This window comes from Numenius arquata, chromosome 6, assembly GCF_964106895.1.
Source record: "Numenius arquata chromosome 6, bNumArq3.hap1.1, whole genome shotgun sequence".
Taxonomy (NCBI): Eukaryota; Metazoa; Chordata; class Aves; order Charadriiformes; family Scolopacidae; genus Numenius; species Numenius arquata.
The window spans coordinates 26,951,715-26,969,363 of record NC_133581.1 but is presented as its reverse complement, the minus strand read 5'-3'; the positions used below and the strand labels follow the sequence as shown (position 1 = coordinate 26,969,363).

The 17,649-nt window shown below is 34.9% G+C and overlaps 1 protein-coding gene across 2 annotated transcripts in view; it reads left to right on the top strand.

Annotated features, from left to right (window-relative positions):
• The window catches only part of METTL15 (methyltransferase 15, mitochondrial 12S rRNA N4-cytidine), a 97,179-nt gene that overhangs the window by 37,679 nt on the left and 41,851 nt on the right, over nucleotides 1–17,649 (top strand). For both annotated transcript variants that reach the window (XM_074149415.1, XM_074149416.1), the window contains exon 3: nucleotides 4,897–5,033. In XM_074149415.1, the coding sequence (XP_074005516.1) occupies nucleotides 4,897–5,033 (137 nt within the window). The remainder of the gene's footprint in view (nucleotides 1–4,896; nucleotides 5,034–17,649) is intronic.

Here is a 17,649-nt window from a genome sequence, read left to right as displayed (position 1 = left end):
GCTATAAAGTATTTGTTTGTTGCTGTCTATATGTCATGAAAGAACCAAATGGTTTCTAAAACGTACAGTCACAGACTGATTATAAAATTCCTAAGGGGAACTCTGATGGGGCTATCATAACTTAACAATGGAATGGTGAGTCACTGCAGGAGGAATTCATGTAATAATCTTTTCTGGTATTTATAGGACCAGGAGGATAAAATGTCATTTAATTTTATTTGATTAAAAACTACTAGGCAAGAGAGAAAGAGGAAGAAAAAATGAAGCATCTTTCCTTTATTTCAGGCATGAAAGATAAATGGGCTATATAAAAAGCATATTATGAAGCAATATAGTATAGTGATTAATGTCAAATTTGATCACTGCTCCAAAATAGTTGTGTTAATAAAAAAATAATTTTATTTGATAACTTAAGACTATTTTTTCTTTAAGTTCCAGATGCAAAATGTTGCTTTGGAGTGGAACAGCTAGATTATGAGGCATCTGTACGAGTTCTTACTTGCTAATTTAGGCATATGTACCTGTACAGTTCAAAGATTATCCATGGAAGGTCTTTATTTACTTTAAAAAATTATACCAAAATGTACTTAATGTAGCCTTAATTAGGTTTGCTAGGGTATCCAGCACTGTGTATTCTGTCCTGCAGTCACTTCTACTTGAATCAGACCAGGATCTTCTTTTATGTAGTGGTCCCGATTTAAAGATCATGTTACAGTTGTCTACTGCTGCTTAAAGGTTTGGTTGGTTTTTGTTGGTTCTTTCAGAAGAGGCAATACAATTTGGCGAGCGTGTTTTTATTCTCAGTGAATGCTTGCATGAATTCTTAACTAAAGCTTTTAGTTGCTGTCACAGTATTGAGAGCTTGTCACTATGTCATGGTACAATGATCCTCATCCTCTCTCTTCTTCTCTCCTTTGCACTGTTAGTATTATTTTTTGGTTTATTTATAAGATCTTCTGTATGGTTCATTAATATTCAGCAAGTATAAGGGGTTTATCAAGCTTAAAGTTTATAAAATTTTAAATTATTGAAAGCAGAGGCAGATGTCTATGAGGAAAGGTGAGATTAAGCAACATAACAAATGTAAGTATTCCTAAATGAGCCATGAGATCTTCAAAAATTCATTTGGAAAAAAACACTCAGTATTAAATATTGCTTAAATAGCAAAATTGTCTGGAGATATGCTTGGCCAAAAAGGTCCCTAACTCATCTTTTAATTTTCTGCTATTCAAACTTGATGAAACAAAGGACCTTCTCCATAGTACAAAAGTGCTGGTGAGAGAAAGGCACAAAGGATCAAATCTCTGTAGTACTTTCTAGACATCACCAAAGAAGAAGTAGATGTTTAGAAAACAGATGTACAAGAAATAAGCAAATTGCTAAACGTATTGCTGAAGACAGACTATTTTCTGGAACTTCACATCACTAGTGAGTTTAAGTGGAATAAAATTATTATTCCAAACTTTTTTTGTTTTAGAGAAGAAATAAGTGTCTGCTTCTAGCACTATACCTGCCTTGACTTTTCCTGCCAACATTGTAGGCCTGTTTCAGGAAAGGCAATGTTGAGATTTTCAAAAATTTTAGTGATAGATTTCTAGCTATGATATCAAATATGAGCATTTCTTCGTTCTTTTTTTTTTTTTTTTCAAACAAAACAACCAAACCCAATCCAGATATATAACTCATGTTGATTAAACGTATTTTTCCCAAGAGGAATTATGATGTAATTTAGATTTTGATTGTTTTGTGTTGCTGCAGAATAAGTGGTAATCCTTAGTGACACTTGAGACTGTTGTGACTAAGTGTTTTGAGTGCATTTCTGAGTGGGTTAATCCTATGCAAGAAATAAAAAGGTGGTTTTAATTTTCTATTGTTCCTTCACATTTTTCTAAGGGGGGTTTTCTACAGAAATAGAAGATAAAAATGAAAGACCTGTTATTGCTTATGTACATTACTTCTGGTGAGGACTAAGTGGAAATAACTTAGTCGAGATCAAAGAATATCAGATATTGCTTGGAAATTTTAAGAGTAATTTAAGAGGATTTGTATATTTTCTAGAACTCATGTTAGTTTTTGCTGTTTTCTAAGCTAAATGCAGGGTTAACAATTACACTTTTATATTAATTATTTCCATTTAAGAGAGGTAATACAAATTTTGCTAATTAGTTTAATACCCCACTCAATAGCCAGTAGTGGATTTTTACAAGGATAGTACAACTAACAGTGCAAAAAAAACCCCATACTGAATGGACCCTTTATCATAAGAGAGGTTCTCAGTATCTGATCAACAGTGATAATGTGAGAACTTTTAGAGAAAATGAATGTTTTCAGTAGCTTGGAATTTTTCATGTATGCAAGTATTGTCAAAACCTTGCTAAATTCTTGTGGTTAGTTTTCTTTTAAAAAATACCCACACTTTTCTGACTGTTTGTTTTCTGCTTATAAATTGATTTCAAGTGAATATACTTTTGGTTTTGGTACAGTAGGAGATAAATAAGAATGCTTAAATAGATTGTGGGAGCATTTATATAGTATGGATATTATATCTTCTGTAACATAACTGTTGTATGCAGACTGCTTACAAAAAAAAAAAAAAACAACTCTATGTCAGTTCTTTATTTCTTTGTATGAATGGTGCAATTTAATGTTGGATAATGAGCCAACTAATTTTTTTTTTCCTGCATGAACTTTGTAAATTGTTATAGGAAAGTTCTGTTTCTAGAGCATAAGCTTAGGAAGCATGATGGTATAACACAAAGAAATAAAATCATGACAACCTAAAGATCTTAAGGATCATAATTTTCACTTACTTTTATCCACAGTGGAGTTGTATTATTAGTCTCATAAATATTCAGTTTTATTATTATGGCATTTCCATTAAAAAGCCTTTATTTATGTTTTCTAAAAACTGTTTCGGGAAAAAGGTTTGGATCTTTCTTCGTTGCCTTTGAATTTCTGTTCTTATCCAAAGGGTTTTTGTGTTGAGTCTTAGCTCTGTCAAGACCTAAGTTACAAAATTTCACTTAAAAGGTTGCTTACCTTTGGGGTATATAATTTTTGTAAATAAGTTTAGTTCACATTAATTCCTATTTAATAAGATTGCGCTTGATAAGTGGTCTTCAAAAACTGTTTCACATAAAAAAATAATTTATGAAGTGAAAAAAACCCAACCAGGCATTCATATTGAAGGATATGGATAATTTGTTCTTACAGTTTATCTTGTATGGAGGCCAAAGGAGGAAGGCCCATAGGACAGCTTTTAGAAACGGTACTGCTGTTTAACGCATAAAAAAGACTTAAGCTACAATTAAGTTCTACCTAATTTTCTTGTGTTTTTCCCATTCGTGGAATCTTATGATTCCAGGCATAGTGGAACCTGCCATCAAAGGTGGTTGACCGTGACCCAAGTCATTGTTTCTTAGGAAAGTCTCAAGAGCAAAGCCTCCTGGTCAGGTGTTGGTCAAATGGACTCTGACTGCAGAAAACTCTCTAGAATGAGCCTACAGAAGCCGCAGAGCTGTCAGGAGGGTAGCGTTCACCCTTTCAGAATGTAATTTCACCTGCCCTTCTGCTTTTTCCTTCCTTTCTCTTGTTGGGACGTGCTGCACACCAGTTGCTCAGTCTCCCTTCATTGCAGGCAAACCATTTGCTCCAGATGTTCTCCCCCATGATGTGGCTGGGAGTTACCAGCGTTTTGAAGTCACTTTATCTCTGTGTGAAACTTGATGACCCCATCACCCTTCTTAAGTATGAGACAGAAAGCCTTGTTTTTGTTTGCTTGGGTTTTTTGTGGGTCGTTGGGTTTGGGTTTTTTTTGTGAAGTTTTTGATGGCAGGAATGTGAAATTTCCATTTATTTTCAGGAACTTTGAGTTCTGAGAGACTTGCTATAGGAATTTCAATACCCAATTTTACTCAACTTCTGCTGAATCTGTACCTATGTGTGTTTTAGTCAGGCTTCATTCAAGGTTACTTGAATGTGTCGTCATTTTCAGTCTAGAAGATTGGAGAGGATGGCTGTGTCTGCCTGGTACTACTAAAAATCTTCCAGTCTTAGTTTGTGTATCCAAAAAGACAGACATGGTAAATGTTCACGTGCAGTAAGTATTCCCCAGAAGCAAGGAAATATATATTGTTTATCAAAAAGTGTGACTTGAGTATGTCACATCAGCGGTTGAAATGGGATTACTGTTAAGGTGGGTATTCCTATGTTATTCTGCATCTAATTAGCACATGTAATGATGGTAGAGAAGATACAGCAGGATTGGCCTTCAGTGTATCTTAGTAACTTAAACAGGTGGCTTTGTCCTTGCGCAGGGAGCCTGAAATCAATGGTGCTGTGCCTTGAAAACTTAGGTTGTCTGTGCAAGTTAGGTTAGTCCCAGTCAGGATATTTATGTGCCTGTGCTGCCATCACACTTTGACCTGTGCTGTAAAAACTACGATAGTGTCATTTTTTAAATTGATACACAATACATCAGCATTCCTTTTAGACACGTTCTTACAAAGCAGATGGTGCTGATTACTACCTGTAGTCCCATGTCCTGTATATTTTTATATCAGTCAAATGGAGCAAGTCCAAACAAAGCAGTCAAACAAGTGGCTTTCCTCTAAACTCAGAAATGGGAAGAGTATGAAGCTGCAGTTGGTTGTACCAAATGATTGTCCTTTTGTTCCGGAAAGATTGGTGGGGGAAGGTCACAGCCCCTAAAAAGATTACTCTGACACGATTGTAATTCTGCACAAAATATGAAAATATTTCCAAAAAGGCATTGTGATGATACTGAATGGTATGTTTTCCTCCAGTACGTAAGAGAGAAAAAGCAGATTCAAATCAACAATTGGTTTATCACTTTTTCTATTTTAAGGTAATGGTGGTGTCTGTCTTACTCTACAGCGTTTCCTTGATATGACGTTTGGAGCTGGAGGTCATACTAGAGGTCTTCTAGAGAAAGCCAGCGACATTATGATATATGCACTAGACAGAGACCCCACGGCTTATAAAATAGCTCAGCAGCTTTCAGAATCGTACCCGTAAGTTGTCCTCTCCTGTCCTAAATATGATCACGATAAAGTTAATTCTGTGGTATTAGATGCACAATTTAATATATTTTTATAGTTTTAATACGTAGTTTTTAATGGCTAATTGTAGAATAGCATTATATGTTGTATATACCCTGTTATATAGGACATCCAATTCAATTTACTTATGAATATTTGCATGGAAATTCTTCTGAAGTTTTTGGAGTTAAATACATATTCTGTAGTCTGTTAATTTTGAGTATGCATCTAGTATCAAATTTTATATTTAAAAATTGATTTAAAAAAGATTCATGTGTTCTACTTGCTTTGAGATTATTCTGACAGCAGAGTTGTACAAAAACATACACTTTGTGGTAAATATTTCACAAAAAAGGATAGAATTATAGACTTTTAAATTAAATAATGAGGTAATTTAAAACTGGCTTATGAATATTTTAATTTTCAAAAAACAAAACCTAATTAATTCAGTATTAGGCTTGCTAAATATTTTGTCACTGGCTTCAGAAACTACTAAACAACTTAATACACTACTATTTCTGCGTAAAGCTCATACTTCAATTTTCTTTTTAAATACAGTGCTGAATTTACTAAAGGAACAATTGCTAAATGCAAATTTTTAGGTGTGGGTTTTGTTTTTTTTTAGTTAACAAAGTTCTTGTTCCTTTATTTTATTCAAGAAACAGCCCAGTTGGAGCATGAGTAAATGCATGCAAAAGTATACAATGCATAGAATTGAATATGAGCACTTCAGAAAGTACTGTTGTTTAAATTTGGTAAAGACGTAAAAGTATGTTGATACAAAATAAATAATATTAAATAATTATAACTTAGGAGATTTAGGGAAAGTAGGAAGGAGATGACAGTTACTGTCAGGTTGAAAACATTGCAGTAATTATTTCAAAAGAGCTTTTACGTGAGGAAAAGCAAATGCTTTCAATAAGGAGAAAACTGGAAGAGGTGGATTAAGAAACACCTGGTTGTTCAGTCATGTTTCCCCACATAAAAATGAGTTCTATGGCAGCAGTACTATTCAAGCAATGCAGAAGGTATCCCTCACCTTTTCCAAAAGAAAAGGTTAAACTGTGCATTCCTTTCTTCAAGTGCCATTGTCAGATGTTCAGTAGGAAAAATGCAATCGTGTGACATGAAAGCATAACTCAGTTTCTAGTCATCCTACTCTGTAAGACCACTTAAATATATTTCTCTAAATTTTCAGTTCATTGTGGGCTGAAGTGACATGCAGTGTATGCTTATAAATTTGTGGAATTTGTCTCTCAACTGTTATTTCTCCAGAGAATGCTCTTTTTGACAGAATAGTGTGGAGAATGTTGGCAAGGAAAGTCCGTTTTCTTTTAATCTAAGCCTGCAAATACGTTCCACCAGATGTCATGGGAGTTGTAAAGTCTTCTGTTCTTTGTGTCATAGAAAAAAAACCCACACGTGTAGTCCAAATTGAAGGTAATCTTTTAGCTAATAAAAAATTTTCAGAAATGTTCACACAACATAAGACAGTGATGAACAGTCCTCTGACTCAATATATATGTTTATCCGTAAAGTATCCTATGCAAACCTGGCTGTGAAGGAAATTTATTTTCCAGAGAGATGAAGAGATTTTACAACCGTTAGTGTCGTTCTGCCAGTGACTGACATTGTTAATTCTTTGCTTGCTTATGTTTGTGAAAAGATGAGCTTTAATCAATATAGTATTGCAATTGATGTAGTTTAATATGGCTTTATAAACAAAAGAGGTCTTCTAGTTCCTATTTTTGTTTATAAAAATCATATAAACTTGGTTACTTGGACTCCAGACATGGTGTTGTGCACCTTTACAGACACTAAGTTTTCATTAGAGTTAAGTGGTTTCTTAAATAATATTATGTTAAGTTGTTAGTGAAAAGTCTTAATCACTGAAATGACTGGATGCCCCTTGAATGTATATTGTAAGATACAGAGCAGTATTCTTATTTGTTTTGGTGTTTTCCCTCATCTCCCGTCTTTCCTGTTAGAAAGAACAGGTGGGTCCTTTTTCAGAAGGTAAATATATCTTTTTTCATAATAGCTTATGTTATTAGCTGCTAAGGTAAAATTAAGGTAAAAGAATGTTCATATATGGTATCTGTGCTCATTATTAATCTACTTTCCCTGGAAAGTCAGTTGCATAAAGCATTGTTAAATTATAAGTGGGAAGGCGGAGGCATAAGTATATCATTTCTAAATAAGAGGTAAAGCTAGAGTTTGATTACAAATCAGTTGTAAATATAAAGGATTACTTCTGTTACGAGATATGGAGCTTTCACAAATGGATTTTTTTTTCTTTCAGTGTTCATTAAAAGTTGGTTGATCTAATATTATGGAGTTTTATTGTCTATTTTCTGCACTGTGTTAGAAATAAATCTTTTATCATAATTTTATCAGTTTAATTCAGGTCTGTGTTGGCATCAAAAGCTCAGCAAATTCATCCAGTTGACATCTTTTATCTGGTCAACTCTACTGTCAGGTAAAATAGTTCTCTCATGTAGTTCACCAAGCAGCCACAGAAATGGTTGTGCTAGCTTAAAAGTGGCAATGGCACAGTTGCAGAGAGAAACGTAGGGCTTTCCCTTCTGGAAGAAGCACAACTGTAGATGAAACTGGCTGAAGTGCAATACAGAAGTATAAACTTCTCCATTGTTTTTCTGCTCTAGGGGTTTTTTCACCTCTTCTGTTTAACATTGCTCTTTTGGGGGAGGTTACTTGACTTGCTGAAGGTTGGAGGTGATGGCGCAAGGGTGGGGAAAAGGCTGTTATGGAACAATAACCAGTAAAATCTGATTCCCCCTATGTCTGACATTGTGAATGCAATGGGCAAATTGAAAATCATACATCAGTTGAATTTTCTGTTGCCATTTTGTTTCTACTTAAAACTGTACTTATTTAATTGGGGATGTTAATAAATTCCAGCATATCAACTACATGATGGATCTTGAGTCTTGCAGTAGTTTTACAGTAGTCCATCCTACCATAAAAAAAAAACTTCAATTCTAAATATTCAGTGTTAATTGCTATTGCTTATTCTGATTAGATAACATTAATAATCTTATTAAAATCATGTAGTTCCAACTATTACTCACTATGAGGCTTCTTTTTTTTTTTTAAGCATACTATATCTGTCTATATCACTGAATTACAAGATTATTAAAGCTCAACTTGCAGAAATATACCCAAAGATATGGTTGGAAGAAGAGATAAGTATGGCTAAATTTCAGGATTTTTCTATATTCAGCACTAATAAATGAAGTCTTCCTTGTACTTAGCCGAAAGACAGCTGGAGTAATAAGTCACTGAATGAGAACACCGAGGAAAAATACATCTCACGTTTGTATTTTAAATTTGTCTCTTTGCCTCATGATAGTGATTTTGTCAGAACTAAAATTTGAAGAGGGTAGAGTTCTAACTGCAATCTTTGCATTCATTTAGCCTCTCTGTTTATTATTTTTATTTTTTAAAATATGTAGTGCTGCTTTAATAAGGAGAAAATGGGTCAGGGCCCGTTAGACATTCAGTGTGTGGGTGGGAATCCTTTGACGTGCTTTCTGGGGAAGCCTTTAACTTGGGAATTGCTGCTGAGAATCCAGGAGAACAAGATAAAATTTAGTCAGTAGAAATATATATTAAAAGTAAACCCTTTCACACCCACTGAAAGGGAGAGGTTAGAGAGGTGGCTGAAATCTGGCAGTTAACCAATATCACTGCAAGCTTTTAAGTATGAGAAGCCTACGCAAAGCCTACGCAGAGGAGACAGTATGTTCTTTGTAATTCTCTGAGCAGAATAAGAAATTGTGCCCCAAAAGTAGGGATAAATAGTATAAAATTCCTCATACAATTGAACTACCATTTTATTGTAGTTCTAAAGTAATGTTGAGGTGATGGTGCTTCTGGGTTTTGCTTTCAGGGTTACACTGTTTACAGAAAAAGTGGGATAGAACCATCAGCTGTGCGTTGTATGTTCTGGGGAAAATAGAAAATATTTTGCTCAGTTCCAGGGAAGACAGAACTTCTTATTTCAATTGCAATAAGCTTATTTTAAGCGCTTGTGAATTGTAGCCGATATATATATATCAATATATATTGATGCTTTTGTTGCTATATGTTATTTATATAGGTTACTATTTAATTCTTGACTGTAGTACACAAGGGATACAATTAACAGTATGTAATTAAGGCATATTCATTATAATGATGCCTTGACTACATATTAGTAAGCTAATTAGTTACCTATAGTTTTATTTCTTTCTGAAGAATTCTCTGTGTATGTCAACATCTGGCTGCCTCTCAACAGGCAACATAGATAAATGAGTTGCCTTAAAGATGAGATGGAAAAATGCAATTGAGAGTGCTAAAAAGAATTTTCAATGCCATTATATTAAAATAGTGCTCTTCTGTCATTTATTTTGTTCCCCACAAGTTTTATTTGGATAATATTAGGCATAAAAAATTCTTTCTCTTGTTGCTGAAGTTCCAGCTGTGCAGGTTTCAGAATGACCAGAAACCTTTACTTGTTTTCACGCATACGATCTGATCCTTCAGTACATTTAGTTTCTGGTTCAAATTTGGGCCCAATTGAAAGTTACCCTGACGTACAAAACACATGCAACAGCCTACTTTTAGCAGTTGTTTTTCTCCCCTTTTTACTCTTTACATTCTTTTGTAACTTGGCCTTTAGTTCTTCCTCAAAACCTTGTCAGTTTTCTTTTACGTAGCGTAGTTATAGATGTTTCACTACCAACATCGCATCTCTAGAAACTGCAATTAAATCTTTTATGTGTGTACTTCTTAATTTTCCTTTCTTTATGGACGTAATGATTGTGTTTTAATTCATTGTATGGGCTGCAAAATCTTTACTGTATACAGACTGCAGTCTAATAATTGCAAGTTCAGAAAGTGTTTCTATTACAAAAGTATTGCTGGGACAGGTAAACTCCTTCTCAGTGGTCCTCCAAGAACTCAATATTAATTGAATGGGCAACAGGCACAAGCTGGAACATGGGAAGTTCCATTCAAATATGAGAAAAAGCTTCTTTATGGTGAGCATGACAGAGCCCTGGAATAGGCTGCCCAGGGAGGTCGTGGAGCCCCCTTCTCTGGGGATTTTCAAGCCCCGCCTGGGTGCAGTCCTGAGTAATGTGCTCTGGGCAATCCTGCTTCAGCAGGGAGTTGGACTAGATGATCCCTAGAGGTCCCTTCCAACTCTGACGATTCCCTGATTCTGTGAAGTACCACAAACCCTGTATCCAAAACTGGCCAGTGACGTTGGAATGTACCATGGCAAAAATGAAACTAAACTGATAGAAGCAGCCAGAATTGTGTAATCCCGCTTTTAAGAAGAGAAGTGCTTGTTTTCCCTCTTCCTGTAAATATTCCCTAAGTTCAAGTAAAGGAGGAACACAGCTTGCCCGATTGAATGGAAAATATCTTGGCAGAGAAAAAAGTCTTTCAGTGATTGAAGCAACTTGTTAGTTAATGTGTCCTCAGTCCTGCACCTTGTAAGCCGTACAAAGACAGTATCTCTTCAATTTGACATACACAATACCCAAGAGTTAAGTCAAAAAGAAAAGTGGGGAACCCTTTTCTCTTCCTGGCAGTTTTGGTATAAAAAAAAAAAATCAGCTTATAAAAAAAAATCTTCACAACCATTTCCATAAAAAGCACATAGTACAGAGTTTAGTCTTTTTTTAAAATGTTCTTCACAATGTACATGTCTGTTTCTTTATTTTATGTTCAGCATCAAGTTCTTATATAAAACTGAGGATGTTAACTAGCTGAACAAAACGATACTGGATTGTTTTCTTAATCTACTTAACATTCCTGTGGTAACACTCTGAATTGTTATTGCAGTCATTAACTCACAGTTACCAATAATACATCTCTGGCAAGGAATTTGAAAGACAAGTTTATTGTGTTCATTGGGGATTTTAGATCAGGGAGCTGAAATGGAGTGACTAACATGCAGTGCTATGCGAAGACAAGTTTATTAATATTTTGTTGGGTATTTCCTGACTAAGTCAAGAGATAATGGGAACAAATGCTGATGCCTCTTCATCAAGACCATATTCTTTATTAGTCTTTTAGCAGAATAATTTATTTGCCTTGAATATAAATACTTTTTAAAATTTCTAGCAATTTATATCTGTATTTGTATACTAAAACCAACTTCTGTGCGTGTACATATACGCTGAGCAACTGCGGGTGCCTGTGTGCCCGCACCACTGTCCCCAGAGTTACCATCCACTCTTGTTATGTATTTTAATTGGGAGACAACAGCAAAAAGATGGGAAAACCAAATTATAGTGGAAACCAAGTGCATTACAATATAAAAACATGGTTTAATGTATTTATTTTTGAAAAAATCTGTTAAATGTGATTTTGTAGTGAGCAAGTGCAATATGGAGTATATACGGGCTTTTTACCACCCTGTGCAGCACAGACAGTTCAGCAACGAAGCAGAGGTTGGTTAATCCTCAGTAGTCCATTTACACGTTGTTTATTGGCTCTGAAAAAAGTTCATTTGAGAAACTCCTATAACTAAGATAGAAACAAATATTATTTTTATAATGAATAAGCTGTTTTTATAATTAATCATAGACATCAGTAATGACTAATGGTTTGAAACAGGAAGGTGCTATGTAATTCCTAGTATCTTGTAAGCATCAAAAGTGTTCTTGATGCTTTCGATGGACAGGGAAAAATTACCGTCCTCGAGAGTGTGCATAGTATGTTTTTGCTTAAGGAATAAAGGTGCAGATTGAAGTTGAGCTGAGCAGTGCAATATTTTCTGTGTAGTATAGTCAGTCTTTTTATCTTTCTCTTTTGTGTTTTATTGATATTTTTCTATACAGGATATTTGAAAAAACAGAAGTATTAACAAGATTGTGCCCTGTCTTATTTTCCATGGGTGACAATCTAGAGAATACCTTACATCTATGCAATCTATATGTCTGTTCATACAGGGAGAATGCATTTGTTTGGCTCAAACAGAGCACATTTCATGAGGAAATAGTCATAGATACATGAAGACCTCCTGAGCATCCTCAAAATGTAACATAATTTAAGACCAGGTAGGCAAACAGAACCTACTTAGAAACGGAGACAGAAGAGAAATGACGCATAAACCTAAGTGTTTCTTTAAAACAATATGTAGCTCAGTATTAGAATTCAGTTTGGGAAGATGTAGCTAGGAGAAAGCCAAGAAAATGGTAACATAAAAAGATGACAAATCTGAGTATACTGGTTGAGCAGACAACCAGTCTTCAGGTGTCAACCTGAATGGTTTGTCAAAATATCTTAAGACCTACCCCCTGCAATTTCAGTAGTATCTGTGTGTTACTGAGTTAAAAGTGTATTTATCCACTGATTTTTTTTTTTTTCTTAAGATATAAAAGTCCTATTTTACTTTTTTGGGGGGTATGAGGAGTAGCCTAGGGGAACGCAAGTTTGTTGAGTTATCTTGAAGCAAGGGAAAATTGTTTCTGGAATAAGCAAGCTGTCCAGCAGGCTGTACTAAGCATAGCTTTGATGCGGGGCTGTTTTATGGTGGCTGTTTGGTCAGATTCAGCTTCCAGCATGTTTATTATTTTCCTCAAAGGTAGATGCGAAAAGCTCATACTTTGCACCTTACAGAGTGGGTATGTGTGTGAGAATGTGAGCTGTCACCGCATCCATATATATGGGAAAACCTGACTGGGATCCTATACTGAGAACTTTTCTCAGTACCAGTAATGCCCAAGCAGTGGGTCTTAAAACTGGTATTTAGTTCCAATCATGGGAGTTAACTCTTGTATGTGTGGGAAGACAGAAAACACCTCCTTACTTACATGGCAGTCAGGGCAGGAAAGATTGCACTTTATATTGACTGAAGCAAGTTAATATGTATGTTTGGAAGGCTGGAGCAGAGGTTTTTATGCTCAAGGTATAGGCTGTTAAGTGTTGATGAATTGATGAATGTGGTACCAGCATCTTATATCTCTCCATCCCAGACTTCTTTTAGCACCGTATCATATCAGAATTTTAATACTGAATGACAAGAAAAAACTCTCTGCTGAATTTAAACAGTATAAATTTATCCAAATCACTTCAGAGCTCTAATTTTTTGTGCCTCAGTTGCAACCAAATATTGTCCGGACCTGACTGTTTTATAAATTGCGAGATCTGTCTAGCTCATGCATTGAGGTGGGATGGCTACAGGCCATTTCCAACATTAGCAGCTGAGTTTAAATTTCATACGCTGGTTACATAAAAGACAAGTCCTTATTTGCACTGTTTACATCTTAAAGGAATAAGGTGTCTTTTAAGAACACAGCTATGCCCAAATACTGCCTCTGTATGTACTATGGCACTAGTTTCAAGACCTGTGGTTGTGTTGACGTTCCCACTAAAGCTTTTATTTCGCAAGAGAAACATTTGGAGAAAAGATTAATACTAATCAGTCTATCAAGACTGGTTCTATTTACAAGATTCTCTTAATCTTTTTAATGCTACATATATTTATTTCTTTTATTTTGGCAAAATTATATGATATGTATATTAATGATTAAAACTATTTTCAATGTCATGTCAGAAGTTTGGGAAATGTCTTTATTTTAGTATATAACATCTCATGTGGCAGTGCTACATTAAATGTCATTTCCAGTCAAATGAGTCAGGACAGCCCTTTTATGTTACTGGTTTAGGAAAACAAATTGCTGGCATTTTGATCTGAGTAGTTTTGAGAGGAACTGCATCGTCATATTATTTTAGTAGGAAAATCCTGGAAGAGATGTTGGCCAGTTTGAAGCTCTGAAGGAAGGTTTGCAAGCATTAGGTTTAAAAGAATGAACTGTTTTATTTCCACTTTTTTTTTTTCTGTTATTGAGTCATTTTACATTTCATTATTAAGTGAAAATTAGAGTTTTGTGAATAATTTTGTGACATCTGTCAATGTGGATGGTAGCCTTGGTTTAGGCAATTTCTCCCACAATATCAAAATCGTTCCCATTGGAAGGGATCTTAGGATGTCATCTGGTCCAGCCTCATGCTTCAGGAGGGTTCAGTAGGAACAGTTTTAGTCTGTAGATTGTAACCTGATGTGAGTGAATGGTCTTGAAATTTTTGAAGACGCAGTTGGATTCTAAAATATATTCCCTTTCTGATCTTATTGTGTTATAGTGCTGTAGCATTAAATGGTAAATTTGTGCAGCACCATATTCTAGCAGGCAGTAGTGAGTATCCTAAGGTGATCCTTGGAGTCATATCCCATGTGATAGTGTTTTATATTGGTTTATATTATTTACAGAATATAAATTAAAATTGAGAGAGATGCATCATATTGTCATCTCCTTCAAAGTTCCTGCTGAGTGGATCCTCATCTAAAGCACACAGAAAGTGATTCTGCTTCTGTGAATTATTCCTGCTTCCCTTTATTCCTTTTCATGTTCTCTGTTCTAGATATTGCTAGGTCAGGGCAGTCAATATCATCATCTACACGTATCTGAATCGTCTTAGACATCTTTAGACAGCAGAAGTATAGGACAAAGCTTAATTACTTTCCAGCCTGAGAAGCTACAGCTTTTAGACTACAAAGAGTGCTCAAGAAACCAAGAAACATTCTGTTGAATGATGGTTTTCTTCTATCACAGTTTTTCCTTAGTGTTTCTAGGAATACTATAAAATGCTTCTAGAATGAGAGGACCTTTACTTCTTAATTGAGGAAGAGAGATAAGAAGCTTTTGCAATAACTTAAAAAAACCAAACAAAACCACCTTCTGGATATTGGATAAGAATGTGTATCTGAATGTGGATGATTTTAATTTCTTTTCAGTACAAATGTCCAGATCCTTTATTTTTAAGGACGTTTTATATACCTGCTAGCTCAACTTCATATGGAATGCAGTGCTAAGTGTTACTTTAACTGGCAGTAGTTTCAGACATGTCCATTATATTGTGGGGTTTTTCATTCATCTGTATGTGTGCTATAAAAGTGCTCAGAACATCTTTAAAGTTTAATGTTATGGCTCTTACACGCAGAGTGTTTCTGAGGACAGTTCTGTGAAGCTTAATTTGGGCTGTAGGATTTTTTTCTAAAAGGAACAGATGTCTTTATTTTTTAAAGTAAATAATTATGATGCTGAAATAATCTTTGAACTTACATGATCCATAAAGGAGACATCAAATTTTTCAGCCAGTTTTCCGTCTTCTTGGTTTAAATGAGAAGGTTTCTTATAGGTGTTTAGCTGACTTAGGTACTATTATATTACTTTTTTAACCATTTCATTGCTAAAATACATGTAAATCATTTTCAGATTGTTGAATGTAAATTCTAATTACAAACATTATTTGACAAAATATATATTTAGAAATATTTTTTGTAAACATTTAAAACTTTTTATTGTAGCTGAACGCTTGAGTTCCAGGTATATTTTCATTAGAGTAACAAGCCAGTTTGGCTTTGTTTATAAAAATAATTAGCATTTAGTAAAGGAAACTGATAAAGTACTCCCTTCATTCTGCTTTTTTCAATGATAGGGCAGAAGAGAAGAGAATGTAGGTTCTAATGTGGAGTTTTTTGCACCTGGTAGCTAGTTGTCTACAGATCTTTTTGTCCTATTGAGAAGATGGTATCTTCATATTTCTCAGCAACAGTTGGTTTTTTAGCTTGCTATTTGTCAAGAGCTATATATGTAGCTTATTTTTGGTCACATTTACAATAGGAAGCATTGAGATGCTCTGCATAAAACAAGAGGACATAAACTGGATTGAAATACTTCTTGTATCAGACAGTAAAGGCAAAAGAATATTTCATGAGTACATAGATTATAATTTTTCATAGTAGAAGATTCCAGCATTTTCATATGAAGGTGGAGATGATAGAAACATATGGACAAATAGGTGCTTGTCACTTACTAAGAAAAGGTCAAGACTAGTATTTAAGCTAAATGTGTTTACCAATTAACTAAAATGAAAAAAAAAACTTAGTCTCTGATTCATAATCTCGTTCTTCAAATTTGATAAAAAGGAAAATAGGTAATGAAAATATTTGTGAATTTTGTTTACATACTGTGAATTTTTAGTATTCATACTAGTCCATACTAGCTTCACATTTAGCTAAGTATGAAATACAGATATACAGAGAAGTTATTTGGAATTCAGATTATTTTTCTGATTGAGTCATTGTACTTCAAATACTATTATTCTTATCTTAGATACATTAGGATTATGCATATAAGTGACAGACCATAAAACTGAATTACTTTGAGTTTGACTACGTAATTCTATTTTTTTCTTGTCATAATAATAAACATCATTTGCATTTTAATTTGATTTTGGCCTTTGTGACTCAGCTGTGCCAAGTGTTGTGCAGAATATTCAAAAAGACTGAAAGTAAAATCAGACAGTTAATTGCTGGCTTTGTATTTGGATGCCTGAAAAATACAGCAACTTAGCTTGATCGAGCAGCAAAGATTTGAATAGAGAGATTTCAGAGAATTTCTGGGTAAAACGCATAACTTTGAATGGAAGTTACCTGTGGCCTTGTCACTTGAATGGTGCAAGTGTTTGAGACCAATATTGAGTAGTAAGTGGCATTAACTCTTGAAGAACACAGATTTATAAGAAATAATACAAATGCCGTGTCTCGACAGCAGAAACAATCCGTAATATTGGTATCATTTACTATTCAGTTTTACATTAATCAAGAGAAGTTAGAAGCTGCTGAAATTTAAATTTTTAGTTATGAGTTGGGAAAACATAACCAAATTCTTTCTGATAATGATATCTAGACTGGCTGTTCATCTTCAAGTTGATCTGTGCCACCTGCTAGGCTGGGAAGAGAAAGAGGAGGGTAAGAAGCACTCCCTTCCCCCAAACCATTGCATCTTTATCTCTGAGAAAGCTCTATTATTTTATTATTCCAGTGGTTACATGGGGACCTGAAAACCTTTTTGCCCCTCAAAAGAAACTAGGAACCAATTCCTGTGAAACTGGGAGAGCGGCTGTGTTAAAAAGCCAACTTTTCTGTTATCAGGGAAGGCTTAATCCACTTCTACATTGTCTCTTCCCACCCTTTCTGGAGACATGTGCTGCATGTTATCATACTTCCCATCAGTTTAAGGTAGTAGTTATCCTCCTTCCTCTAATTCATGAGTGCTAGCTGTTCCTAGTGAACAGAGTGATTTGCCACAAAAGACAAGGCAAAATCTCATTCAGTTGACTGAGCATCAGAATGAGTTTTGATTCCTTGCAATACAGTCTTGGTTAAGGTGGAGCGACGTGTGACCATCCAAGTATGGAGCAGAAGAGCACGCTTACCCGAATTAACCCTTCCCACAGTCTGCCTTTGTCCAAAGAAGTAGATATTAACGCTTGGTGAGACCAATATTAAGATACAGCCTTCTGGCACTTATGTCACCAATCATGAAACTCTCGACCAGTCTTTTGCTGTTTTAAATATTTCTTTACACTACAAAGATGATATATACTCTCATATCACTCTTGTGGCAGAGTTTCCATGTTGCTATTCCCAGGTACTTGGAATACTACAGGTTTGTGAGCAATTTAGCAGAATGCGCAGCAGTTATGGAAGGTGCTGGTATTGGTC